The sequence below is a fragment of the Anopheles maculipalpis genome, chromosome 2RL, assembly GCF_943734695.1.
Source record: "Anopheles maculipalpis chromosome 2RL, idAnoMacuDA_375_x, whole genome shotgun sequence".
NCBI lineage: Eukaryota > Metazoa > Arthropoda > Insecta > Diptera > Culicidae > Anopheles > Anopheles maculipalpis.
Genome location: NC_064871.1, coordinates 23782231 through 23808516, shown reverse-complemented (window position 1 = coordinate 23808516; position 26286 = coordinate 23782231). Strand labels below are relative to the sequence as shown.

General features: G+C 43.3%; 7 protein-coding genes across 8 annotated transcripts in view; 4 read left to right on the top strand and 3 right to left on the bottom strand.

Annotated features, from left to right (window-relative positions):
* The window catches only part of LOC126558142 (uncharacterized), a 459948-nt gene that overhangs the window by 31892 nt on the left and 401770 nt on the right, over positions 1 to 26286 (top strand). The gene's annotated exons all lie outside the window — the stretch shown is intronic.
* The window catches only part of LOC126556783 (protein dispatched), a 383943-nt gene that overhangs the window by 115494 nt on the left and 242163 nt on the right, over positions 1 to 26286 (bottom strand). The gene's annotated exons all lie outside the window — the stretch shown is intronic.
* LOC126557230 (band 4.1-like protein 5) overlaps positions 1 to 26286 on the top strand; it is a 252065-nt gene that overhangs the window by 101242 nt on the left and 124537 nt on the right. The window lies entirely within an intron of this gene.
* LOC126565588 (transmembrane protease serine 9-like) overlaps positions 1 to 26286 on the top strand; it is a 307009-nt gene that overhangs the window by 175820 nt on the left and 104903 nt on the right. The window lies entirely within an intron of this gene.
* The window catches only part of LOC126559071 (RNA-binding protein pno1), a 454598-nt gene that overhangs the window by 335241 nt on the left and 93071 nt on the right, over positions 1 to 26286 (top strand). The window lies entirely within an intron of this gene.
* LOC126558759 (uncharacterized) lies at positions 12048 to 12983 on the bottom strand. Its single transcript, XM_050214819.1, has 2 exons — positions 12534 to 12983; positions 12048 to 12446 (listed from the first exon to the last, which is right to left on the bottom strand). Exons 1-2 carry the CDS (start codon positions 12981 to 12983, stop codon positions 12048 to 12050), a joined length of 849 nt encoding a protein of 282 aa, XP_050070776.1.
* Positions 22756 to 23649, bottom strand: LOC126558664 (uncharacterized). Its single transcript, XM_050214714.1, has one exon. The coding sequence runs from the start codon at positions 23647 to 23649 to the stop codon at positions 22756 to 22758; it is 894 nt and encodes a 297-aa protein (XP_050070671.1).

The window sequence follows — 26286 nt, the reverse complement described above, 5'->3', positions numbered from 1 at the left end:
AAATAGAAGTAATTAAAACTGTTGGAAATCGTAATTTGAAGTCGTCGCCATGTTAACTGAGAAACGTAATAAATTGATTTGTAAAAGATATTATTTTTCACGGATAAATCTTCATAGTTTTTATTAATAAATAAAATTCCATTGAAATTATTTCGTTCGGTTTCGTATCAAAGTATAATAAAAGAGGTTGAAATAGTTATACTGTAGTTCACGAACTCTTGGCCCAGTAGATAAATATTACAAGTATATTTTTATGCGTTGGCCATAGAGTTTTTGTTCAATCGTGGATCTTTCGGACATGTTTTGCACGGAGAAAATTATTACAAGTCTGTCAGGAGTACAAAAGTGAAGAGAGCTTTATTATTTTCTGAGTGTCACTCCAGCACTCATATACTACTCACTGTAGTAAACTCACTACTCACTTGTCGAATGGCTTTTCGTCAAGTTTTTGTCTCACCGTTGTGCGTGAACACCTTTTAACCACAAAATTGTTAAAGATAGTACGAAGTATTATCATAAAATGTAACAAATACGATCATTAAACAAAACGTGTACAAATTGATCATAGTAAATCACTTTCTAAACGGTTTTGCTAACTTACCCTTACGTGTAAATTAGCTTCCGCTCTGCAAACACACTCCAAATGGTAGATGATTTAATGTGATGAAGTTAAAGTGTCGAAGTACTGTGAATACGGTTCATTTTCACCAACGCAATGGTGCCAACGCATTAAGCCAAACCGGTATGGTACGATCCGCTCGACAAGGTATGGAGCCCGTTCCGTTAGCTGCACATGATTCGCACAGCAGGTCTCGGATCGGCGAAAGATCGGCGGTCAGATAGCATATCGCCGAGCACCGGAAGTGCCCGGAAGCTGGTCGGTCGTTATAAACGAAACGGAACGGAATCGGCCAACCAGCTAAGGGTCAGCTGATGATGATGGCTGTGAAGTGTCCGGGAGGCAAGAAAGAACGAAGAAAACATGCGAAACAATAAAAGCCTTAGTGCCGAAAATGCAAAATCAGTCCAGTGGAATGAACGGCGAGTGATCGTGGTTCGTTGCGCAACGCTGAGGATCCGTACGGTGCCACTGTGTGATTTTGCTTCGCTCGGTGCGCCTTCTTCCTGATGTCCGGTTGCTAGTGTACCAAGCCGAAAAAGTGGGACTTTCGCTTGACCCGTTTCCGAGTGGATCTCATTACTGATCGGTTTCCGATGGTAGCCGATCACTTCCATCCCAAAAAAAGCGGTGCGGAGGGTGAGACAGATAAGCAGCGTTGGTGAGGAGGGAAGGGCTGAAGAGGAGTGGAAATTTGCATATTCATCCACCGATTTCCAAATCCAAATGGCTTGCTTTCGAGATGGCCCGGTGTCGCCGATTTGACGGAAACTAGTTTTCCTGGCCTTTTTTTTTTGTTTGTTTGTTGGTCTTGTTTTACGTTTCGGTCTTCTTTTCTTTATCGTGCCGTTCCAGGTCAGCGATCAATGAACTGTGGGCCGAGAAAATTGTACAAATTTCTCAATGATCAAAGAAATTTGATAGCAACAAACACTCCACAACGGTGGTGGGCCGAGGTACGGACCGAGATACCGGGAGCCGGACGCTGCACGCAGCCAACGATGACGCCAAATCAGCCACGCCACACCAGTGAACGAAAGGTCTCCACGCCACGGATAGTATCAAACCCCGGACACCCCTCCCCGCGGTGGGATTGGTAAAAGTTGAGCGATTGGAAAACTTTCTTGCTTGTTCGAGAAAGTGAAAGAGATAAACACGTGTGGTCGCCAACAATGTCCGGTTGTGTCCCGGGGACGCAACGCGTTCGGGATGTGACACGAGAGCCGTGATCTTAGGGCCGGCTTGAACTACGGCAATATCCCGCATACAGTGTCAACGAACGTCGTGTGACCGTGTGTCGCGCGGATCGTCTCGAAAGTGGGACCGTCTGGCTGTCTGACTGCCGGAACGGTCGACCAACACCATACCATCCATCGACCAGTTGTCCGCTAGACCGGTGATTATCCAATTGCGTCCACAGACGGACAGTGTTTAGCTTGCGCTCGAAAAGGAAGTCTCGCTGCGTCGAGGAATCGGCGCGTTGATGGCCGCGGAGTATGATGCCCATCGCATGACGGGTTCGATTGCACGAGACATTGTCGTAAGAAATTACTGCATCGCAAGCGCCGGTTTTTCATAGCTTCAATAAACGGAGCAGCACAAGTCCTCCGGTGAAGAAAATGATTGTTGATCGAGACGTTTTGTTGGACGGTGCGCTGAAAGCTTTGATCGTGTGGGAAAATGGTTTGATAGGGAAAAGGTTTATTAAAAATGCATAAATAGGTTGTATTCACTGCTTCCGCTCCTTATTTATTGCTACGTTCATCATGCATTATGAATTGAGTACAATATTGATGAGAAAGAATTCTAAAGGATTAGAATAAACTACAGAAATAAAAAAGGCATAATTTTATAATTTTTTTATGTAATTTCAAATTTTACGGCTCAGCAGAGAGCTAAATTGTTTCTGCGTTCATAAAAAAGTATTGCATAAAAAAGAATTTTCCTTCGATTTGAAGTAATCATACAAAATGGTTCTATATGCAACCAGAAAGTCTGGATATAAATTTATTGAATCGGTTTCTTTGAAATATATTTTGATCTATTAGAAACTTTAGATACTAATGTGCCCGAAAAATAAAGTGACTTAGCGTATTTTCTTAAATGGTTTTTTTATGAGTCCAAATGAAACACATCGCCTTCGAAGTAATCTCCTTCCGATGCAATGCACCTCTTCCTTTTCTTCTCCCCCTCCTCGAAGCAGGTGGAAAACGCAGATGATGGGATGTCCTTTGGTTCCGCCGTCCTATTTATAGAATTACTAGTTAAGTTATCTAACAATGCTACGAATGTTTTGAAAATTAGCCTTATCGACAGCTTAAGTTTACGATCTTTGGTGGCTCTTTATAGCTTTTTTTCAATGTTGATGCACAGTACAATACTGTTCAGTGCTATTAAGTTTATTGAAAAATCTTTTATGGAAGAATTATTATAAAAAAGTAGTGTCACTTAGGCAATACTAAGGTAATTTGATAAGTTGAATGTCTGTATTGACTAAATAATAGCTGCCACATAGAGTTTCGTTAGCGTTAGCGAAAAGAATTTCATTGCAGAGAGCACATCAATCTTTTATTGCTCTTTTGCCAACTAGAACAGAGATTCGGTTTGAATATTTACTCCTCGGATATGGTCGGATATGATCTACTCCTCGGATGTGGTCAGCTTTGTATGGAAATTTTGAATAGTTAACTATATAGGATGCTATATAGGATGCACAGGTTGCTGATGCCCTCGCGCTGAATAATCGGCATAATAAAGGCTCACAGTTCTCGAAAGCTTTTGGGGAGTTGTCTGGTTTTTTGGATGCGATTTCTAAACTAAAAGATCATTATGATAGTCTCAAGAAATATTCAAGCGCAACTTCAAATATAGCTGTTTTAAATCAAGGGATAACGTCACATTTTGAAGAGGAATCCAAATGGACAAGAGGAATCGAAAGGATTTTATCCCTTTAGAAAACATTTTTTCCTGACCGATCTACTTTTACGGTTCCATCACATAAATGGTTTATGGATTACATATTTTTTGTGCTAACAAACATGTATTGTTTCTATTTTTTTTATTTCTGATGTTTTTCCTCTCCTTCTACATATAGCTTCTATGTGTACGTGTTTTTTTTCCTAGCCCAGGATCGGTACAGTAAACCGCGATGGGCTGCCGTTGGCCTTCGGAAGGCTCACAACAGTTGTCCACATCCACAAACTGCAGGAAACCGGCTCCACTTTCGCTTTTTCTTTTCACTCAACCCACTCTCCTGCATATGCGTGGTATTTTCGAGCTGCAGTGAGCTGGTACCTTGTATTACTTAGTTTTGTTGTTGTTGTTGTTGTCTTTGTTGGTTGGTCGTTTACCATCTCGTCGTGGCCGAAAGCATCCCCCAGCCCGGCTGGACAACATACCACATACAATGGCACGAAGAGAAGAAAACAAAACACACAGACACACAGGCCTCCGTAGCGTGCATGTACCGGGGCAAACAAGCTTCCGCTTCGATCGTACATGCACGAAGGGAGCGTTTAGTTTCATTGATTGGCCAGCCAGACCGGCTCGCCGATCGGTGTCGGCCCACCTGATGAAAGCCTCTTTCCTTCGCTTCGGTGCTCGCTGTCGGTGGCTGCATTGTTTCCAGCAGCCAGATGGGAAATGATGCACACTTGCATCTGTACCTCTGTACCGGTGGCGCTCCGGTGTACTTAAAGCGTAAGTATGATAAATTGCCCGGGCAAGCGGGATGGCAAGACAATGTCATATCATTGTTGAACGGACGGGAATAAAGAGCTGTGCATCTTGAAACGTTTTGCTGGTGTTTGAACAAATTAGATCGCCAGTGTCCCGCGTCACCATTCAAGTGGGATGTACCATCCTGCCTCTTTTAGTGCTAAATACACCTTCAAGGGGCCAGGCAGACAGGAGAAGGGTTAAAAAGAGCAACAAGCGAAGAAAGGCTGGTGTCTCATTACGAGCGCTAATGGATTTTGTGACAGCCCGGTGACGACCGCCCCAATGATGGGCAATGTCGCGAAAGTGGTAAGATTTGTAAGCTTGGCGACAGGCTCAAGCTGATGCGTCTTGATCGTTCACTTACGGCCGAAACAGGTGAGTGTTTGATAAACTTTCCACAAATAATTTCATTCACCGCCCGTGTCACCACGTCGGTAGTAGCGTTGGGCTTCCAGATCGACTGTAAAGTTTTCTGAATGAAAATTGAAAGTTGCGATTGTGGTAACCCACCTTCGCGCGAGATGCCTTGCGGCGCTATTGCCGGTGAAAGATGTAGTTGGGGAAAGGTGTTAATTGCTTACTGAACATTGCGTCTAAACTTATGCTTTAGGCTTGCAGGAGAAGAAGGAGGAGGATCGTGTGACATCGATCGCCGGACGGATTTAGCATGGTGCAGCTGACAAATGCCTGCTGTAAAAGGGCAAATAAAGTTTTCGCTTTCTATCGCGAAACGACGGCCGGAAGTTACGGTGTGCCGGTAGGTACATCGGAATCGGAAAGGTTTCGTGCATGAGATGATCCGCGACTGGCATAATGAGCTGGGATCGGCAAGGGATTGGTAGTAAAAATCTTTGTGTTTGAATTTACGTATCCTACAGGCTTTGACGCGAGAAAAAACCCAGTGAAAGCGATGCTGTTCGGTTCGATGCAACAATAAAAGGTAGCAGTAAGAGAATACTCTGATTGTTTCGTAGAGTTTTGCCAACAAAAAAGCTGACCTGCTGATACACTTGATAAAAGAAAGCATCTTTTATACGGTTCGTCTAGCAGCATCGTTAAACCTATTGTTGTGGTGAAAAATTGAACTGACCAACAAGATATGTTCGAGTCGAGCGCAATGTGCAACAGCACAGCAACAACAACGAAAAAAAGGAATCCCCGAAAGGGAAAAAGTATCAAACAGCAACATAACAAAAAAAAAAAAAAAAACGGTCGTAGTATCGTTAATCATGACAAAAACTTTTATTGTACGAGCGTACCCGTCTTATCTGACGACCGGCAGACGGCCGGATTGAGCCCGGTCGCTCCCGATTCGCATCAACCGTCGCTTCTCAGCGAGTCACTGCCAATGTCTGATCACGGCCCGGGCCATTTCGAACCGGGCGCCCGAAACGCGAGATGCAACGGTAACGATAACGGGTGGAAACGAAAATGTAAAACTTTCGAAAATTTGTTCAAGCCTACCGAAACACCGGTCTGCTTTGGTGGATGGCAGGCACCGGCGGAGGATAATAGCAGGGAGTTGCAGAGGTGGGCGAAAAAAAAAACTCCAAATTCGCTGTTGAATCGCACGATGCGTGTTTTCTCTCCTCGCGTGACCCTGTGTCGCGGTCATTGCGGTACGATCCACTGACGTTGAGTGTTTAGGACTGCGTGTGTGTGTGTGTTTGCTTGTGTGGGACCGCAAAGGATGAACCATTCAGTTCCGGCATCGGGATGTAAAAGGGCGCTCTGCTGAAAGCCTGGGAAGGATGGGAAAGTGTTTTGGGAGAGAGAGGGCGATTGGAGACTTTATGTTGCGCTTTATGGGAATCTGGGAGTGATTGGTGTTTCGGCTCGCCATGATTCAGACGATGATCGATGGCGGTCAGAAGGACGAAGAAAGCAACATCGCTCGTTCGTCCCAAACGCTCATCGTTGAACTTTTGGGTATCCGTCCCTACACATCGACTCGTACCTACGGTTGGTACGGCCGGTGATGTTTATAGTGTGAACTTCATTCTCCGCAGCCGTTTTCTTAGCTTGCCATCGCCGATGGTCGTCGGTTGGTTGGTATGAATTGTTTGCTTGCTTTCCGACTTGCTGTCCGTTTTCTTCTTTCGCCGCCCGATCCGGATCCGGCTTTGGGCGGCATTTTGAATGAAAATGGAAAGTGATCGAATTTGGAAGGAGCCGCCGCAAACCGAACGCACAGCGTGATCAATCGATTGGCAAGCGCAGTTTTGTCTGCGTGTTTTTGCTGTTGTTGTTGTTGGACAGTACGTATCGGTTTAAGGTTAATGACTGGCTTTTGCCGGGCCGATGGAAAAGAGTGCTGATCGAAAGTAAACAAGTAGAAAAAGGAAGAAATGATGAGAGAAATAAGTTTAAACGTTCGATGGAAGGCTTTTGTTAAGCTCTTTTAAGTTATTGATAAGTAAAACAAAAAAACAAAAAAACATGTGTAAGTTATACTTTGCGTTTGAAAAGGAAAAATAATTTGGCATATTTGGTAAAATGTAGCTAAATTTATTTTATTTTTTTAAATCTAGTAGTAGACGGCTCTACGCCGTACTGTCGACACCGCTTGTGTTGACTGCGTTATAAACAAGGATTATATTTTACAAAAATGTCACAAGGCATTTCCTCCCTGTCGTTTGCTTTATCCCGGGCATACTCGGCTAAATTTAGCTAAATGTTTTAGTTTTTTTATTTGATATTAAAACGCTGTAATATTGTATATCAAATGATTTCTAACATCCATGTAGAGTAGAATAAGTAGTATAAAAATGTTTTTTTATAATTCGGTATAATACTAAAATGTTTATAATTCTATAAAATTATAATGCTATTCATAATAAAAAATACAAAAAAAAACTCTTTCCTATCGTAAACCATGGCTACAATCATTTATTCCTCTTAATATAAATTGTTACGGCCCGGTTGTGAAGGCAACAACGGTGTCGGTCTTTAAACGGCAATACCGGGGTTCAAATCCCATCCGGACTGTCCCCCTGCACTGAGGACTCACTATTCAACTATGTGGTATCGGCAAGTTTAGTAAGCCAACTGATGGCCGACGTGACCTTAGAGGTCGTTAAGCCAAGTAGAAGAATCTTAATTCGTATTTAATGTTGTAATAAAAATGACAAGCTGTTTCCGAAATCTTTTTGATGTTTAATAATTTAGTTTAACATTAAAGCTGTGTACATTTTTTCTTATTTAATGGAGTATGCTTGATCTTCCTTGATAAACTTTTTTTTAATTTTTTTAGTATTTTTGATAAAATGTTGGTTACTAATTATTTATATTTTTTTGGCTTGAAGGCTTAGCAAGTCAAGCCAGCCGGCTAACGAATTGCTTACTAAGATAGTCGATAGCTGGACAACCAATCTCACTCACTCGCTAGGGGAAAAAGGTCTGGATGTGATTAGAACTCCGGTCCTGTCGTGTGAACACCAACACCGCTGCCGCATCAAATACCCAAGCGACTTCGTGGTGATATGAATTATTAAAATAAGTATTATTTTAAACAACAATCAATTACATCAATCGATTGCCTTTGCACGATCGATTACCCATAAGCTGTCACTCTCTCCTACGCCATTTGCCGGCACAATTTAGACCAATTAGGGACTTTCCCTGGTTAGCTGGATTATACAATATGATTTACAACTGCAACTAGATTACGACTTCGCACCAACTGTGCTTTGGGTGTCACATTTGGGCGCAGCACTGTAATCAGACCAAATTGAACGGCTTTGACCAAACAGTATTGCGCGGCGGATCGATGCATGAACCTGATCAAACGTTCGTTCGGGATTGTGTAAGTCGTGACGTGTGGGTCGGCAAACGATTTGACCGTCCGGTACAAACATGGTGATTGAAGCGGCACAAAACGGAACCGGACATGGATTTAGCATATTTTTGACGCTAACCGTTGGCCGCGGTGCGTGCTAAGTAATGGAAATTAATGATGCAACCGTGGCGCATCGCTGTCGGTACCACTTTCGCTCGTCTAACTAGCGGGTTCCGTGTTGATTGGATGTAGCTGGGAGCCTTCGGTTTGTGTGTGTGTGTTCAGTTGTATATCTGATGTGTGATGAGCTGATGGAATGATCACTTTCTACTTAGCGTGGCACGTCGTGTTAGACGTGTGACGCATTTAGCTCAGGTGAAGATGCTATGTTTATCAAGGTTCACGTAATAAGCAACGATAAGTGCGATTAGTGTAAGAATGCTAACTGGTTTGCCATATTTTGATGGTTGGCAAGTCCGAAACAATTGCAAAGCAGCTGTCGATTCAAAAACCAACAAACCTGTGTTCATCACACCTTCGTATCGGTCGCGTTCATTGAGCACGGTGCGGGTTGTGTGTATTGGAAGAGTTAATTCGCTGTAATAAAACAAATCAATTTTACACCTTTTCCTCAGATGATTTTGCACGCTTTGTGATGCGTATCGTGTACGCTCGTTTAAATAAGCTGATCCTCTCAGTCGATGTTTCCGTAGACCACCTTTTAGCCACCCGTTGTTGAATTAGCCAAACGTCCACAGTGTTGTGGTTGTCGGGCATTACGAGCCGTCGGATAACTGTGGTGGCTTTGGTTGTTCCGCTTGACTCGCTTACAGAACTAAACCAATGTGATTATCTGGTCGTTTGCTGGTGCAGTTAATAATGACCCTTTTTATTAGTTGGAAGTGGTAAAACAATAACCTGTGGGTTACTGTTCAGGGAAGACGGCTGGAGAAATGTGTTGAGTAGTATTATTTAACGCGATCAAAAGGTAATAAACCGAAACGATTAACATGATTGGTGACAAAGCATTGAACGAGGCACCAATTCAGGCTAAATTGTGTTATAGACGGAAATGTGTATTGTTTGTTGGACTTCTGCTATAGAATCACGATGCCAAACAATGTTTATTAAACAAATTTTGATTAAATCCAAATCAGAGACACGCCTGTACTCGTGTGGGATTAATAGAAAGAAACTAAAAATAAACTTTTTGCTGTCGTCATGCACTGATCTGAAAATGTGTCAACTATGAATGCTGAAAGCTCCGCGCAAACATTATGCTGCTAGAGTGAAATGTTTCACTCACGAAGAAATTGGAAAGTTGCTATAAAACGAAAGAAAGGGTGAAAGAAAATCGATGTACGATCACTACTACAAAGCTTCCCGGGGGGGATGGTTTTGGTTATGCAAGGCATACCTTGCGAGCTTTGAGTTATGTTGAAAGCTTTCACAGCTACTGTTGATCGTTTGACACTGTGAAATATGGATGAGTTTTTGTTGGTCAAAGTTTAAAAGTAATTAATTGGATTTAAAAAATCTATTCTTATGAATTAATGCACTTGAAACTATTTTCACGAAGCTTAAATATACTTCTACTTTGCTTAACGACTTTAATTGCTTTCGGAACGGAACGGTAGTAGTTGCTTTTGAGAAGGGAACGGAGTATATTTGGTAATCCTGACGCCTGTTCCTTTGGTGTCGTGTTTGACGGCCTTTCAGTGTCTATGGTGCAGTAGTTGGCAGCCTTTTCTACTCGTATACTCAACATTATCGTGAATCACGGACAGCAGCAAAAATTTGTGCCCTTGAGAGTACTGCAAATTCTCAAAAAATAGTTTTTACGCAATTTTCACTAAACAAGTCAGCAAGCATTCACATTTGCTTTGCTATATTGAGCATTGGCACGTCGCCGTGTTGGCCTGCTTTCGTTCTATTTTAATAAAATTTTATTTATGAAAAATGAAATTGGAGAGCACTTTTTAACATTAGCACGGACAGCGAATTTTTGGTACAAAAAACCAGCTTTTTTATTTTATTTGATCATTGATTCGAGCATTACCTTGAAGGAACGGGACCATCATTATGAGTTTGGAACTAAATGCTCATTATAATTATGCACTTATAAGTAAAAAGATTCTGTTTTAGTTTCTCATCGATTGTTTTAATTTGAAATATTAAAATTTGTAACAGTATAGATTGAATACATTTATATTTCAAAATACTAAAAATATATGAAATCCTATTCGATAATTTAAACTTATGAGAAATAATTTGAGTTAAAAGAGTAACGCTTGTTTTCAAGTCAATTATAAATAACAAATATCCGTACTATAACTATGGTGCTCATTCAGTCGTGCAATGCTAATAACTAGCTGGAAAGTTAGTTGTGTTAAAATGCAGCTTTTCTTTACCTTTCTTTACACTGCATTCAGCTAGGAACCGTCATCGATGCTAGACCATGGCTATCAATATGCACGCATTCTACAGCGTGATGCTTGCTTATACGTTGAAGATAGGAAGATGATCCAGTTCCTCCAGTTGGTCGTGGAAAAACTGCCATCCGGTACGCTCGCGCGATTCGCAAAAGAAAGTGGAAATCTTGAAGAGAAATCAGTGAAATGCATTTTTCTCCATCGCGATGTCCTCGGTGATCCGGGAGGGCTGGCGGGAGAATAGTGCAACTAGTTCCGGGAATTGTTTCCTCGGCGTTGGGCTCGTTCTCTCGCCGAGCCTAAGCAGGTTTAGTTTTTGTCCACTGATCAACTTTTGCACCGAGAACCGGGTTCAATAAAGCTGTGAGCTCAATTTTCCGCGAATCCCCGTTCCAGCCGGTGGCAGTGGTTTAGCACAGCTGGCAAGTGGTCGAGACGGTTGCGGAACTCGTTTATTTATGTTCATTTGATACAAACTGGAAATGATGCGTATTCTTCGTGTCTAAATCCTGCAGTTGAATTTCCGCGGAAATTAGACCACCAAGGTAAAGAGAACAGATTGCACCAGACGAAAGGCTGCTCCAAAACTGGAGTGAAAGTCATTCCTAATGCATGCCAATGCATCCTGGTTTCGATTTTTTCTTTCTTACTGACACATAAAGGGAAATGTGTGTCGACCAGATGTTGTGATAACATTAGCTACAGTGGGGCACTTTGGGTAGCGCAATAATGAAACAAACAGAATACTTCTTCAATTAAGTTTTATTTGACTGCATTTTTTACACAAAAATAGGACGTATCGTACAAAAAAATAACGAAAACGAAAAAATAACTCGTACAAAACAAAAAAAAAACCTACAACACATAAATTATCAGTTCTGTTGAGAAGCAGTACAATAAATTAAATTAAGTTAAATAAATAAACTGTCGTGTGGTGGGCCGCGCTCCAGGCAAAAACGGGAGCCGCCTCGACCACTAAGAGCTAAAGCTGGTGCGCCCACCGTTTGTTCCCACGGGGCGGGAATGATGGGCCTTGGTTTTTGGGGGGATCAGGATGTGTATGTGTGTGTGAGAGAGTAGCTTTTGGGTGTGAGGGGATAAGGAGGAACGTTTTGGTTGTGTAATGTTCGCTTCGGTTTTTGTAGATGACGTTTTGGATGCAAATTCCATGTGACACGGCGTGATAGAACGATGCCCTACCGGAGGGGTATCAGTTCGTCAGTCGGTATTGTGCGAGTTCGCTGCTTGATGCGCTGGTAATAGTCGAGATGCAGATCGGGCGAAGATGTACTGGCGATCCTTACGGTTTGCATCGATATCATCCTCCGGTTGGGAGTTTAATATGGGGATGGGATTTTGGCTGAGATGGTGCGAGGATGCGATCGATGGCAAGGATCGGATACAGTCTTCGGCGTCTGTCGTCCCGGGTCAAACCGACACAGCAAACAACCTGCTTTGGGGGGTTTGGTTGGCGGGGGTAGGTCAAAGGATGCTGCGCTTACTGAGCGTAGTGTCCGTAGCCGTTGTAGGCAAGACCCTGGCCGGATCCGATACGTCCCCAACCGCCGCCGTGTCCGCCGGATACGACCACCTCATGGGCCGACTCGTGATGGCCGCTACCGCTGGAGATCAGCTTCTTGATGCCGATGATGGAGGCCAGGGCAAGAGCCAGCTTGGAAACGATCAGAGCCTTACCCGCGAGCAGGGCGAGGGCACCGAAGGCGAGCGGGACGAGCGTGCTGCCGAGCAACAGCGGGATCATGATCCAGTGGCCGTTCTTCTTGTCCTTGTCCTTGCCACCTCCGAAGCCACCGCCTCCGGCACCTCCGAAGCCACCGCCGCCTCCGCGGACCTCATCCATGGAGCGCTTGATTTCCTCGCTGGACGGGAACTTGACCTGTTGGGCGATCAGGATCAGATATTCAGTTTGTTAGTGTATCAGAATTGTCTTCAACTATCCATGCCTTCTCGACGGACTACTCACTTGCAGGGTGTGGGACTGGAAGAAGGACAGAACCTTGTCGAAGAGCATCGAGTTGAGCGAGCGTTCCTTCTCGTCGAGCGAACGGGGCAGCTCAGCCTCCAGCTGGGCCTCCGTCTTCAGCGGGGCAGCGTCAGCGGCCGATTCCTGATCGCGCACGAATCGCACGCCCTCGCTCAACTTGAAGTCCTTGGTCGAGCGCGACACACGGTCCAGGATGGTGAACAGCTTCATCTTCAGGCAGGTGGAGACATCGCCGCTGGCACAGTCCTGGTACGTCTTGTACAGGTACTTGATCTCGCCAAGGTACGAGCCGGCGCGGGGCGTCTGCTGCTGCGGTCCGTTGCTGTCATCGATCGAGTTCGAGCTGATCGGCAGCGTGGCGGAAGCACTGTGGGCAAAGGACACTGTCGCTAAGCACCCGATCACCAATAAACACTTGAACAGTTGCATCTTGCAGGAAAAAAGGTAGCGCTGGAGCGTATTTAGTAAATCTGTTTTGCGACGAAAACAGACCACAATTGCACGAGACCGAACTCACACTCTACACACTCGCTCGCTTTGGGATGGCTCTAGAACTGTGGACGAATGAACTCAAACTGTGCCTTCCAGTGGGCCGCCACCATCAATATATACTCCGAGGGCGGTTGGACTCATTGCACGCAAACCGGCCCTACCATCCTGTTCGCAACCGAGAGATGCACTTGCATCTACCACCACGCGCGGTTCCTCGCGCCCAGCCCGCCTGCCTGCCGGCTCGTCGACCGTGCCAGTTGCCTTTCTTCGCTCCGCCTAGTGCTGCTATCGTTCGGTGCACACACGTATGCGCTGCTATCGCCTACCCGGCCGTCGTAGCAGCCGTTCTGTTCTACTGCACCGAGCAAGGCACGCGTCGGCGGATGATCGCGTGCATCAAACCACTTCGCCCGTATCGCTTGAATGCACTGCGAAATCCGTGTCCGCGAATCCGTTCGATGAGCAGGTGGTACAGTACCCTGCTTCTCCACCCGACGAGGGTGCTTTCTTTGACCGGTGCACAAGTGCAAGTACAAGGGCCTCGGAATGCCTGCGCGAGGGCTGGTGGCCTTGTCGATGGCCAGACGATTTCATGGTCAACTGAGTACTCGGTATCAATGACACTTTTACACGAATTTTACCAAACCTCCTTTGCTGGTTAGCCCGGACAAGAGGGATAAGACAAGACTAGGTTTTTGTGGACAATTGCGACCCTTAATATGGCGGGTCGGTTATTTTGCGGCTCGTTGGCTTTTGATAGCATTAACATAATGGAAAGTGCTAATTGTTGATACGATTATGCTTTTCACTTTTCTTGTGGCTGAACCATGCTGTCACTCTTAGAGACTCCTGGATGAAACGACATCCAATTAATCTTGATCTTATAAGTTATGAGACGTTGACTGGTGTAAATATTACAAAGTAAAGATTTTTTGTATAATCTTATGTGACCTTTTGATTAGGAATGTACAGTTTGGGCTTTATTACATAAGGCATATTGTGATAGACCTTTTCACAGTTTTGTATATGTTTATAGAGCATATATTATCATTTATCATCATTTATGTTTTGATTCCTAACCGACTTTCGATCAAACTATTCAATAGCAGCATTAAGAGCCATCTGTTTGAAGAGCCAGCCATAAAACTCGCCAAATAGTTTTTGAATTTTGTCAGCAAAAAACAAGTGATTTTCACAAAAAAGCAGTACTATAATAAATGAATAGTCATCATATCATCTGAGATCTGAGATTGTACCTGTTTCGTGTTTCAATTCACGACGGACTCTTTTTAACTCATCCAAAGGAAGCATAGCATAGCAGCTGGACTATAAACGGCTTACAAAGCAGTATATTTTGCACCATGTCAGCACAATTATCCCATTACAAAAAATACGCGTCAACAGTTAAACTTTTCATAATGGTCCGGCTAGGTCTTATAAGCAGCATTGGTGCAGCTGTTAACTCTTGTGCCTCCTTACGTAGCAGTAGGTTTTCAGAACGCGGACCAGCACCATGCAGAACGACAGGAAGCAAACGTTCAACATCCCGTTAGTGACAATTAACCCTACCGTCTTTTAGAACGGTTCTGCCCTCGATGCGCACCGTCTAGGAATGTGCCCCTGCTAACCTAGTGCTAGTGTGTCCAGCAGGAAGCAGAGATCCTTCCAGCAGAATCCGCCTGTTTACGAACAGAACGTGCAGCTTGTTGACGTAATCAGGGGCAATTTCACAATAACGGTGGAACCGGTTCATAGGATTGATTAGCGTGGTCAGGCTGTTAATCGATCGACCGTGTGCCGATTGGTTCTCAGAGCCTTCCTTGGCAGACCGTGCCGAGTGTGTTGTGTGCTTTGCTATAATCAATATTCTGCATCGTGTCATGCGAGAAGTGTTTGTGAGCTGTGCTCCTGATGTGATGCATTGGCATGGGTGGAAAATGGGATGAAAACGAAAGTCCTTATCGATGGTACCGAGTACCGTTCACTTCCGCTCTTGAATCATGTTCATGATTCTTTTAGTAGCAAGTCGATGACGACCGTAGGGTTTCTTCCCACTTCTTGCACGCACCGCGTTCAATTCCATCGTTCAATATCCGCTGGGAGAGTGAAAGAAGAAAAAAAAAACACATACAGACACACAACAAACATACAACATAATCAGCAGGGTGTTTGCTTTCCATGTTTCTACGAGCATAGCGTGGAGCAAAAAGTCCATCATCGAAAATTGAAGTGCGATTCAATCACACCCGGTGCACCTGTACCGGGTGATGTTGAATTTCCCGTCAGTGGTAGCATGTTCCATTTCTGTTTCTGCTTTCTGTACCGCCCTTCGGGCTTTGTGCTGGTTTTATTTCCATCTCCTTTTTTTTTTTAAAGTACGGAAAAAAATCTCACGTATCCTGCATTTGTTCGAGTCAGCTGATTTTTCCTTCTCATTTACTCTTCGACATTCACAACTGACCGCCGACCGGGATGGTGAAAACGCGATTTTACACACTTTCAATTCCTCGGCTCGGAGTGAGTGGAACGATGCTCGTTCTGTTCTATAAACTGCGCAAATTATAAACTAATTAGACGCGTATACCCACAAATCAGTGCCTGCCATTGGGTGCAGTGGATGCAAACATGCGAATTTCTCATCGCCACGATGGTTGGAATGCGTTTCTTTGCATCTACTAGGCGAGAAGCGTAGAGGAGAGAGTGAGAGAGAGTGCATCATTCATCGTTTGGCTGCACACCAGCTGTTTCTGATGAGGCATGCAATACTTCACCTATGGCTGGTCGATACTGTTGGTTAGAAGAAGATGTTCCAAGGAGTGTTAGTAAAGGAGTGGTTTCATCACTTCTACAGCACCTGATAACGTGTGTTTGCATCATGGTTGGGTGAATGGATCGATGATCGCATGCAGACACACTTGTGCTTCTTTAACTCTTGAGAAAAGGATATTCCCCCTTGAAAAATTGTTACCATTTTTAGTAGAGTAAATATTTAAAATATTGCACCCTTAACTAATGTACAAAGAACGTTCTGGAGGCGAAATTTCAAGGGCGTCATAATTTCGCTCTGAACAAACAGGAACAATTTTGTATCAACCAACAACTATCTCTGCATCATCAAGGGTTAACAGTAGAAATGCTTATTGCAGCCAGCAGAATGTAATTGTTATTTTTATCTTCCTATTTATGGCCGTTGTTTCATGCTCGACGAGGATTGTTTTGTAGCTGGCCAAAGCTTTGGCCAATTGTTTATGGGAGCGTAAAGGAAAGCAAACACTAATGCTGCGATAGAGAGTGTAAAGTGATTCAATTAAAGTGCAATGCTAAAGACAAAGTATTTAAAAAGCTAGCCAAACAATGAGCGAAATGGCAAATGCTCTTCAACCACCGCACTGCAATGTTAATGGATCTGAAACAGTTAGACTAAAAAATGTTACAAAAAAGGCTCGTTTTTATGTTGCTTGATGTTTACGTCTGCGTGTTGTTCTGTAGATCTTGTTTTCTTGCTTTTCCGTAATGGTAAACCTGCAGAGCGTAGAGAAATGGGAGCAAAGCATTAATAGGAAAAAAATCTAATACCTCCTATTTTTATTGTAAAACGATAGATTTTCAAGAGAAGATCAATTTAACAAAAACGTTATCAAAAGAAATCAAAGGAGACATGTTCTTTCCTGTTGCTGATGAATTCCTGGATATTTTGAAACATTTTGATCGAAGATAATTAATTGCTAGGAAACAATAAAATGTATCCTTATGATAGGAAAAGCATTCTATTTCTGCGCATAACATATAGTACTCCACCATTCCACCTGTTTAAGGCATCAAGGAAATTCTCCTGAGCATTCCACACACGCTGGTGATATGAAATTTCATCGATATGAAGTTAGTTTTCCAATGATTGATTCAACTTCCACACATCATGTGTAGTCGGTTTTACTGTGAAGCCTTGATAATTCAATTTACATTCCAATGCCCCAATATTCGAACGTTTCACCGATGGAGCCACGCGTGCTTACATGGAAAGCATGACTGCACCCTACATGTAGGGTTGGGCACGAAGAAAAGTACACATCCTGTACACTAGACGACGGATGGAGGAGGCCACGGTTCCTTGGTTCAATGGCAACGCACTCAATACACAGGCTGGCTGTCTGTGGCGGTTACTCTATGAGCCAGAATCAGTTGTAATTAGACGCTGGTGTAGATAGGTTTAGCGAGAAAACGGCTCAGACGCTATCGCGGAAGAAGACTTGGTAAACATTCTGTGGTGAGTTGGTTGAAAAGGATGTCTGGTAGCTTCTTAGATAATTGATACTGTCAGCTTTGGCACAAAATTGATTTCTGGGCAGGATCAGTGTGGTGTGGTTGCATAATATCGTACGTGTAAACAAAGAGACCTGTTCCACGACGGATGCTTCAGCTCATCTGCGATGATGTGTAGTACTACCTACATGGTGCTACCTTGATGGTGAGGTTACCGGGAGTGCTAGCGTCACTCACTGTGTGTTCAGGCGTGTGTTATAGTGGCGTACAGGTGAATGTCATGATGTGAAGAGAAATTATCCAAAGCAAAGAGCAAGTGTCGGCAGCTGTAGTCACATGATATTAATATTGCTAGTGTTAGAAATGGTTTCATTGAAGTGAAAACTGCCATACTCGATTGTCATATGTCATGCTCAACATAAAAGCATAGATGTGATAGCTTTATAATATGAGTTAATATAAGATTTTCGGGGATTTCCTTTTTTTATACAATTCAACTGAATTCCAGCCGCCAATTATTGTTTGGATGATTGATGTGTTGATTAGTAATTACTGCAGCTAATTACATTTGTGTATTTCATCAGAAATTCTCACAAAATATTTAAAATTATTTATATTTTGTAAACACTTGGAAGATTGCTAGTTTTTATGGTAGTGTCAACCAAAATTAAAAACCTTTTTTAATTACCACACAATTACAGGAATAATTCGGGAACATGGAACATAGAAGAAGATATGGAAAATTCGCTTTGCCCAGAGAATTTCGTTGTATTTTTCCATATCAATATTCGATGCGTTGCAGGTTGGTCAGAGCTTTCTTTTATGATAAGTTTGAATTTTTAAAAAATGCATTAAGAGTGAAATTTTAGACCCAATAAGGATAGATATGCATTGGAAATGAGTAAAACTAAATAAATTTGGAAGTGAGGACATCCTTCCTTCGATGGCTGGTATGACATAAAAGGTCGTTAAGCCAAGAACAAGAAGAAATTATTTAAAAAAAAGTAGTTCTCAATGTAACCATAATCAATTTTAGTTTAAACTTTGACCGTAGCTTGTTTACGTGTGGTAGAACGAATGGTTTTAAATTGCAACTACAGATAATTTAAATAAAATATATCGTTTGCGTCATGCGTCATCGTTAAGCAAAATGTCCTAAATAAGTGATCTAATCTTGACAATACGGCACTGGACCGTCATTATCAATTGTAAATAAGTGATCTTACCACATTATCCTTTAGGAAATCTTGTTCGTTTAATTAATGTTAATGTTTTCTCCTTAGAAACTCGTTAAAATTATTTAAAACTTTGACTAATTCAAAAAGATTTGCTAAATTACTCTAACACAATAGAGTTATGTACAATACTAACAAATCGCTTGCTTGATTCACTAAATAAACTGAGGAAGACAAATAAAAACTAAATGAAAATCGCTTTAAAACGAAATAAAGTGTTTAATTAGTTCCATTACTACAATCTCCCTTTATCGCAAAGTTGTCGAAATGCAATTTTCTTTAAAAATATTCGTACAGCGTGTTAAGAAAAGAGAAAAATCTTTCACTCGCTACATGACAAGCCTCCGAAACTGTGGCCTAAAATACTGACCTCATCCAATACCGGGGCCCGGCCCGCGACACGTGCGGTAACGGAATCGCGCAGAACCCGTTTTGGGGAGTAAAACGCATCAATTACATTTTCCTGCTTCTGGAGACACAGTTCACCCACGACGGAGTACCAGCCGGTAGTACGGTTGGACGGTGCACAGATAGTTGAAGGCACGATAGGATCCTAGTTTCAATGACAACGTAAAACTGGTCCGAATAGCACATCACTGCAGCCTTGTTCAGTGTGTGCCCGACATGGAAGGCAGAAAAACTGGAATGTTTACAAACATTGATCGGGTTTCGGGGTGTACTTACTATATACCATTGCCACCTCGTTTTTCCTCACAACATCCACTCGACTGGCAGGCAGGGCATCGTTTCAAGCAGCATTTTTTGAGCTGGCTCATGAAAAACTTCTCAGCGTTTGTAGGAAGGAAATGGTCAAGCAATTCAGCCCACTACAAGTACGTTGGAGAGATGATGGTCAGGTTTCGTTTTGAGCACGTTTCACTTTTCGAAGGAATGAAGTAAAAGCTGTAGATTTCCTTCTGTGGCTGCTTCTACCTTGCTGAGTGAGTCGCGTATTTTTTTGCATGCCAGACTCAGAACCAACGAAAGTGTCGAGCGCTATCAAACGGTCGTTATGAGACAGAAAGAAAAAGGAAAAAAAAAACATGAAAACATACTTTAACAAAGTAATGTGAAATTAGGGAAAGAGGTGTAAAAACCGGAAGGTACGAGATGGTATTTAAGGATGCAAGAATTTGATAACTTATAGCAATGGTGAAAAATGAAGCAATGAAAAAAAGTCATTCCTTCTTCAAAGAATCTTATCTTAGGCACGGCTTGTACTCGATTGAAGGCAACGTGCTTCAGTTTTCTTTATCCGTTTTTTGAATTAAAATAGTTTGTCTTCTGAGAAAGTAGCCTTGAACCGTGAACCATTCACCGAGATATGTTTGTTTTGTGTTTTCTTTAGAGAATTCATGCAAATATAAAAATCACGAAAGTATAATTTAGTTCAATAAGTCAAGTTGGACAGTTTTGTATTTAAATAAAGTTTTATTACTGCTCATTCTTATAATTGATTAATTTGAACCTTATGTGTTATCCTCTTTTTGATTTGAAAAAATAAAAATATCACTAACTATTTACAACATTTTTAACACAACATAAAAAAATGTGTGCTTTTAAGAACGTCGAGAAAAAGTAAATCGATAAAGCCATTTACCTTCAATAATGATAACATACATAACACTATTAGTAAACTATTGAAAACTTCGCAGTTTACCGTTTAAACATAGCAGCATCATTTACCACGAAGCAGCAAACGAAACACCGCGCGAAGAGAAATCGCCCACATTTATGCAATCATGACCAATGAGAGAAAATCAGTACCGTAAGCTCTTTTAGTTTGAGCTTCATCCTTATGCTGCACCTCAGTTTCTGGTTTCAGCTTTTAAACTTGTAGCAGATCTGCTGTGGAAAATGCTCACAGTGAAAGCGCACCCGAGCGCTGTTTATTGGACTGAGGCAAAAGTTTTCCGGTCTCGTACCATAATGGACTCATCGGCCATTCTACACCCGGGGCCGGAGCTTTAAGACTTTAGCGATCGTTAAGCAGAGCGCTAAGCAACGGATGCTTTTCCGCCTCGTATCGTACATATTTTTTCTTCATCTTTTCAAATAAAAATCCCTCACAGCTTATGCAATGTTCGCTCGATTAAGTTTTGAAATGTTTTAATCTGGACTGTATAATATGCCCAAATATGCAAATAATATGCAAAGTCGTGTAGGTTGGAAACCGTTTCCTGTTTTGTTCTTTTGGAAAACTTAGCGTTAAAAAGACCGTTTTTAGACGATTGGTTTAAAATGAACACATAATCTGCTGTTAATTAGATTATGCTTTTGTTGATATTTTGGTAGAATTCGTGTTGCATTTTAAAAAAGGCCGATATTAAGCTTCATGAGGCAAAACGGCATTGTTCCGTCATAATTATAACTGTATGTGCTTATATTTGGTGTACCTATGTAAGTTATAATAAGCCAAATCGCTCATTTTATGATTTTTGTATCTGTCTTAGGCGCTTAATTGATATAATTTGATTAAAGTTACTTCAAAACCATTAAAAGAAAATCAATTGTAATGTATGTAATATGTTTTTAACATTAATGTGATCTTGTTTATTTTATCATTCACTCGCTCACATTCACTAATTATATTAAATTACACTGAAGAAATATCAGCATCATCTATATAGCAGAAATATCATTTTTGAGCAAAAATTTCGTTAAATAATATAATATTCGTTTTACCAGCTTTTCCAGTATTGCTAAGCATCTTTCTAAGCACAGGCGAACGTTATTACACTGTTACCCTGTTAATTGTATACAATTAAACAAACAACAGAGTAATGAGTTGAAAAAAAACCTGTTTGTGTTGCAATATAAATCTCTTATTCCTTAACACACCATCGATTTTCCTCAATATATTAGCTCTGTAGAATCGAATACCTAGGCCAAACCGTGTTTCGAGTAGAAGATACAAGATTCACGATAGCATTTCATAGAACTTCAATTGCTGTTGGGATGAATCGACAATGGTTAGTGGTTTAATATGCTGGCTAAACGCAATACACACATTTCGGGCAAATTTGCGATCCACCGATGGCTTCATATGTTAGCTTTAGCTTTGCGGTGTGTCCCCTTCCTCAAATAGTGCACATCCCTTCAAGGGAACGAAATGTTCCAATGAAAATTGTTCCCGGTATCAGCTTGGCATAGGGTGCTGGGGTTGCTGCGAAAACGCGGTCATCATAAGTGCTCGTTGTGCACAATTTTCCACTCCATGGGTGCTCTACTTTCCACTGGTAGCGAATTCGGCCCGCCCGATGCTAAAGGGCCACCGGGAACCACCGGTAATCATGTAACCGTGCGACCCGGGAAGCTGCAATTTAACCAAACGAAGCAAAAACAACGCGAGTTGAACCCACGTCAGAAGATAGGACGGAAGACACGACGGTGCACACAATGGGAGGGAGGTTGGGTGAATTTCCATCCCCCGAAGCAGTGTTGTGCTGTGACAGTGCGTTCATATGTGCAAATTGAATAGCATTAGCAGTGGTTTGGGTAGGAAGAACGTGCGTGTGTGTGGGTTTGATTTTCTCACGACATTCATACATAAAGTACGGACACAGTAGACGATTTTGGAAATAATTTGAGCTTTTATTTCTTCGTCCTTCGCTTGGTTTGTGGTGATCTGGATGGCTCGGGGTCGGGAAGCCCATCGAACGGTTCCGCAAGGGGAGGGGATTCCGAATAAGGGAAGGATGCGAGTAAGTAACGTGAGGCAACACTGTAAGTCAGCGAAATGCAAGAACGTTGTATCCAACATTACGAAAGACTGTTTCGTGGCTTGGAAGTAGGAGTTAAGATTGGAGCTAAGGAAACAATATAGTACAAAAGTAAACCCGTGTGAGGAGAGTAGTAAACAGAGAGAGATGCAGAGTTTAAGAGTGAAAGATTGAAAAACAATAGTCGACAATAGGTAAGAGCTAGCAAGAGTGAGTGAGACAGAGAGCCACACGGGCGGGAAACGGTGTGCAAAACCAAACCGTTTGCCGCTGGCTTTGGTTCGATGGCGAGCCCCATCCCGTTCGACCCCTTTAGCTCCTGCGAGGCGCAGTCCTAGCCCTAACACAACCTTGACCTCCTAACAATCGGACGCAAACATTAACACCGTTTGACGCTTGACGCTAAATAAATTAAATAAATAATGTTCATGATGGTGGTGATGGTGGTGGTGGTGTGGTTTGGTGTGGTTTGGAGCATCTGTTGGTGGCATTTCAAGGCTTCTGACCGCTGTACGCAACATCCTGCGCATCCTGAATCGAGCGTCCCCAGCCACCGTGGCCGGAGCTGGCGCTGTATCCACCGACATCGCCGCCACCGTACGATCCACCGAGCGAGTAGGCATCGCCGTGGCTGGAGGTGTGGCTGGTGGAGTGGTGCGGGTGGGCAACGACCTCGTACGTCACGTGCTTCTCCTGGGACAGCAGCTTCTTGAGGCCGATGATGGCGGACAGAACCAGGGCGATCTTGCCGATGAGCAGAGCCTTACCGGCGATCAGTGCGATCGCTCCGAGCAGCAGCGGCAGGAGGGCAGCGGCCTTCAAAGCGACAGCCAACAGCAGCGGGCCCAAGATCTTGGCGGCCTTCTTCTTCTTGCCACGAGCTTCACCACCGGCCGGGCCTTCCGACTTTTCCTCATCGTCCGAATCGGCGGCCAGCAGGTTCTCGGAAACATCCTCTAGAGCGCGGCCGGTCGAGGTCACGGCATTGACAATATCGGCACCCTTCAGGTCGACCTTGATGGTGTGGCTGGCCAGGAAGGACTGTACGCGGGACAGCAGCAGCGATTCGAGCGATTCATCACCAGTCAACGCACGCGGAGCACCCTCCGTTTCTGGGACACCGGGCGTCTTGACTACCGTAACACCGTCGGTAAGAGCGAACACGCTACGCTTGGCCACGACACGATCGATGAAGCTGAACAGCTTGTACTTGACGCAGGACACCGAGTCGGACGACAGGCACTCCTTGTAGATGCTGCCGACCAGGTCGCTCTCACCGCCACCGATAGCGTTCCGGGACGAGCGGCCCGATTCTTCGGCCGGTAGGGCCACGGTCACGGCTAGGACTACGCACAGCACACCGGCTACCTTGTAGGCGAAGACCATCTTGCTGCTGGATATCACACACGGAGCACACGGACAAAAGGATAACACACAACACAGACACGCGGTTTCACACGGGTCAGGCACGGCAGGCACACGGATACCACTCTGTTACCGGACGGCTGTTTTCCGATCGTTTGGACAAAACGGGCGCTTTTTGTCCGGAAAAAAAGGGCAAAGGAGGGAAAATGAGAATCGACGATCTCGACCGTGATGCGGGTATGGCAGATCTGTTGCTCTCCGGAACGCTGCACGCTCAATTTATATAAACGTACGTACGCATGTGATACCTGTTTGCCGCCCCAACCCCGCTATCGACCACTTTACCCCTTGCGATGCCAACCTCCACCGAAGGAAACCGAATATTACGAGCTTTTGTGGGGCCCGTCTTATTTTTTCCATTCCTTCGCGAAGCTCGCCGTTCGTCGGGTTCGTCGCTTTCGCCCGTTTCTTTCGTTCTTTCTCCGTCCTTTCTCCGGTCGTCGGTGGACTCGTGGTTTCTTGGCCCGTTCACATACAAACTGACAAACTCACTCACATACCGAGCAGTGTGTTCTCTCGCTTCAGCACACTGGAGGTTGCACGTTCACTCGATTACAGTTTCGAGCAACTACTGCCCACCCCGTCTTAGATATCACCAGACTCTCTCCCTCCCCGGAGGTTCCCGCACCAACGCATCAAGAGAAGGGTGCACGCGTTCCACATACTACCCCGCACGCTTTTCCCTATCCTTCCCGGGTTGGTCCATCTTACCAAACGCTCGGCAGTATGGTGGGGAGGAAAGCATCAATTTTCCCAGCATTCCCACCACGAACCCGGAGGAACTTTCATTCATCTGCATCTTCCGATGTGATGTTTCTGGTGCTCGCACTCACCTCAGGCAAATCAGCTGCTGCCATGCTGTTCTTACCCGTAAATCTCTGCGGGCATCTATCTCTATCTCGATGGGGGTTTCAGTGGTTTTCCTCTTCCTCAAATCCAAGCATGGTGAGTCTTTTTTCATCACAAGCATATTTAATCTCAAACTGCACAGACTGCCAAAGTCACCTCTCATACTACCCCGACTCCGGCGATCCGCTCAGCCGAGTGTTTCTACTGTTGCCTGACTGCAGTGGATATATTTTTCTCGCTTTCGTACTCTATTTTTCTATTTTCTTCGCTGCCGATTTCAGCTTAAACTTAATATTGTTGATTTGGGTTTTTGCATTCACGATTGACCGTTCCGGTGACGCGAGTTGGCGCGTTTTTTGCTGATCTGCATTTCGGACCGCTACCGAACACCGCACCTAGGGGACGTCCTTTAATTAGAGATGTTTGCACGTATGTACGCTTGTGGCTATTTGTATGACAAGAATGGATGGAATGAATGAACAATGTGTAAAACTAGCGTCCGGAGTGTAAATGCGCTGCACAGTGAGTATGTTGCGATAATAGTATCATTCGTAGTAGATTTGTTGCTGATTCATAAAATTATCATTTAAAGTTTGTCATTTTACTTTTATGTAAAATATTTGAAATTGTATTTTTAAATAGTATTGGCATTTTGAAATAATGTCCACTATTTGGTGAACCAAGTAGGTGAACCACTCTATGCTATGCAAATATATCAGAGTCACGTATTTTTATTATCCTTTTTCTAAAATCTTTTATCGTCTAATTCATCTAAATATCTTCTATAATTAATTTTTTCAATGATATAAATATATAAATGATATAAATATTTTGCGGGATTTATCCTGTCCATTGCCCAAAGTGCAGCGATGCAATCTGAACGTCATACCGCGGACGAACAGAATTCAACGGACGATGAGATTTTTCCTAGTGCAACATGGGTTTTTGTTTACGTAAACCAAAATCAGAAAATCCTGTTGTGTACGTAAATTAGAGCACTTATTTCATTACAGCAAATTGCCGGGAAAGTGTCGGTTAGGAGCACATTCGAGCATCATTTGTAACTAGCTATTTGGGGTGTATTCCGGGAATGAAAAATTGAAACCAAGAAATGTTCATAAATTGTTTAGCTCCAATTAAAATGTGACTAATTTTAAAAATGTATGGCAAGGTACAAAAATTGTAACGAACGTTCGAAAAAATGCAAAAAAATGTTTCTTGTAAATGTCAGTTACGTCGTATTTCACGTGCTATTAATCCTGCACAGACCACACTACTCGTTCAACCAGACAGTGTAGGATTAGTCAATATCCACTGAAGCCCTTTCTCAAGACGTAGTATTATCCGCGCTGCCCACCCACAGGCGGGTAGAACAATACGCTTCAGTCCATCATAGGGCCAATTATGCTGGCCGATTTTGTTTTCCGCCGGTACTTCATGTTCGCTCAACAAAAGGAGCGCTAAAATATGATCGTAAATAAATTACTCTCCTTTTCATGTCCTTTTTTAATTTTTCTATTTTTTAACTGCTTTGTTGTTTTACATTCTGTAGCTAAGGATGGGAGGGGGGGGGGGGGAAGGGGGATTCGATGAAATGCTTACAGGAAGGATAGCAAAATTCTAATTACAGTCCGCCGTGTGGAGCCGGCAGCGTAAGGATGATGGAAAAGGCTGAGGCTTTGTTATGGTGATTAGGAAAGAGCGTTGCTTTTGAAGAAAGTTTATTGCTCGTACCGTCCAGTTTCGTAC